This window comes from Nicotiana attenuata, unplaced genomic scaffold (assembly GCF_001879085.1).
Source record: "Nicotiana attenuata strain UT unplaced genomic scaffold, NIATTr2, whole genome shotgun sequence".
Taxonomy (NCBI): domain Eukaryota; kingdom Viridiplantae; phylum Streptophyta; class Magnoliopsida; order Solanales; family Solanaceae; genus Nicotiana; species Nicotiana attenuata.
The window spans coordinates 212,888-215,160 of NW_017671795.1; the positions used below are offsets into that span (position 1 = coordinate 212,888).

Genomic DNA, 2,273 nt, shown 5'->3' on the forward strand with positions numbered 1-2,273 from the left:
ATTACAAATGAACTAAATAACTTCAGCATCTTCTGTTGAAGTTTTTGAAAAAGCATTATGACAAAACTAATAAATCCAGGACAAAAAAAACTTCAGCTTATTTAGTGCTGAAGTTTTTATAAATGAACTAAATAACTTCAGCATCTTCTGCTGAAGTTTTTGAAAAAGCTTAATGACAAAACAAATGAATCCAGGACAAAAAAACTTCAGCTTATTAAGTGCTGAAGTTTTTATAAATGAATTAAATAACTTCAGCATCTTCTGCTGAAGTTTTTGAAAAAGCTTAGTGACAAAACTAATGAATCCAGGACAAAAAAACTTCAGCTTATTTAGTGCAATTACAAACAAAAACTTCAGCTACTATGCTTAAATTCAGCAATTACAAACAAAAACTTCAGCAAATAGAGAACAAAACTTCAGCTACTATGTTTAAGTTCAACAATTACAAACAAAAATTTCAGCACACTTGGTTCAACAATTTTTGCTACTTCAGGCCCGTCTACTAGAATGCTGAAGTTTTGTATGAGTGCCTTTGCTACTTCAGCCCCGTATGCTGAAGTTACGCGAAAAAGCGGATACGCTTACAATTTTTTTGCAAAGCGGATACAAGTTAAAACGTGACCCAAAAAACGGGTATAAATGCAAATGCCCATGAATATGAAGGGTTGCGATGGGCTGGGCTATTAAATTCTCCAATCCGTTAAGGCTGGAGTGGACCGGTCCATTTTGACAGCGCTATGGACGGATAGGTTGGTCCGGGGACAGCGACACACCTATAATTCATTTCATCTCTTTATTCCTTATTGCTACAAAGTCGCTCTCTTTTTCTCAAATTGCAAAAGAGGACAAAATCAGACTCCACATTGATCCCGTCAATTTCCTTCACGAGAATAATACAAGAACTCTCACCTACTCGACTTACCTCTTTTATCCTTTTCGTAATTTTGAAACTCTAAACCCTACAGCAGCACTAAAACCTACTCCCAACCCCCAAAACTCCGCCGGAGACCTTCTCATCCCCGCCGGAACCACCACCATCACCATGAACTCCACCTTGTCTCTTGGCTCATCCTTCTTCCCCTCCACCGCTAACCCCAATTTACCATCCCGTCCCTCCATTTTCTCTATCCCAACAACTGCTGCTAAGACCCACAACAAAGGATTTATCCTAAAGGCATCCACCAATGCTAATTCAAACCCATTAATCTCTACCCTCAAAACCGCCAGCGTCGCCGCTGTTTTTGCCGCAGTGGCCTTGGGGAAATTCCCTGTAGAAACGCCATTGGCAAGAGCTGAAACCCCAACAGCTGTACTAGAAGAGCAACAACAGGAGGAGCAACAACAACAAGAAGATTCTCCACTGACCCAGTTTTTAGAATCCAGTCCTGAAGCCATTGATACATTGAAAAATCTCCTCCAGGAAAAACTGGAGGCAGGGGAGGACGAGGAGAGCCTGAAAATACTGAAGAAATTATCCTCTGCCCAGCCGGAGAATACCGAATGGAAGTTCCTGACGGCAAGGTTGTTAAACGAAATGGGGAAGGTACAAGAAGCAAGGGAAGTTTTTGAAGAGATCTTATCGAAGAATCCACTCTCGTTCGAGGCATTGTTTGAGAATGCATTGTTGATGGACAGGAGTGGAGAAGGGGTGAAAGTGATTCAGAGGTTAGAGGAAGCATTAAAGATAGCTGAGGAAGAGAACAAAGTTAAGGAAGGTAGGGATGTTAGGTTTATAATGGCACAAGTACAGTTTTTGCAGAAGAATGTTGAGGATGCATTGAGGAGTTATGATGAGCTTGAAAAAGAGGATCCTAAAGATTTCAGGCCTTACTTTTGTAAAGGGATGATTTACAGTTTACTTGATAGGAATAAAGAGGCTAGAGAGCAATTCGCAAAATATCGCGAGCTATCTCCTAGGAAATTTGAAGTGGAAGGTTATCTGCAGACGCCTTTGTCGAGAATGAAGCTCTTTGGTACTGACGAGAAAGAGAGTTGAATTTGATTGAAATGGAGTTTATGGTGGTTCCGATACAGAGTTTTAAGCAGCAAATGACTTTTTCGAGGAAGGTGGAAGCTATTAACTTTGGTATACATTACTTTATTTTGAATTATATGAAGATAAGATGAAGAAGATTAATTAGGCAATGAAATAAAAGAATAATTGCTAAAGTCTAGTTATATTCTAGACGGATTCATATATGAACATCAGCAGGTGATTTCTGCTTAGACTCTTGACTTAAAGTTACAGTCAATTTGGATTACTTGCCTTTGCA

The 2,273-nt window shown here is 39.6% G+C and overlaps 1 protein-coding gene across 1 annotated transcript; it reads left to right on the top strand.

Annotated features, from left to right (window-relative positions):
• Positions 1–797: 797 nt before the first annotated feature.
• LOC109210263 (protein SLOW GREEN 1, chloroplastic) lies at positions 798–2,273 on the top strand. The gene has a single exon (XM_019373659.1). It carries the CDS (start codon positions 1,043–1,045, stop codon positions 1,994–1,996), a length of 954 nt encoding a protein of 317 aa, XP_019229204.1. The 5' UTR covers positions 798–1,042; the 3' UTR covers positions 1,997–2,273.

Bases quoted from the DNA above. Each gene is read 5' to 3' on its own strand.
- LOC109210263 (XM_019373659.1), top strand. From the start codon at position 1,043: ATGAACTCCACCTTGTCTCTTGGCTCATCCTTCTTCCCCTCCACCGCT.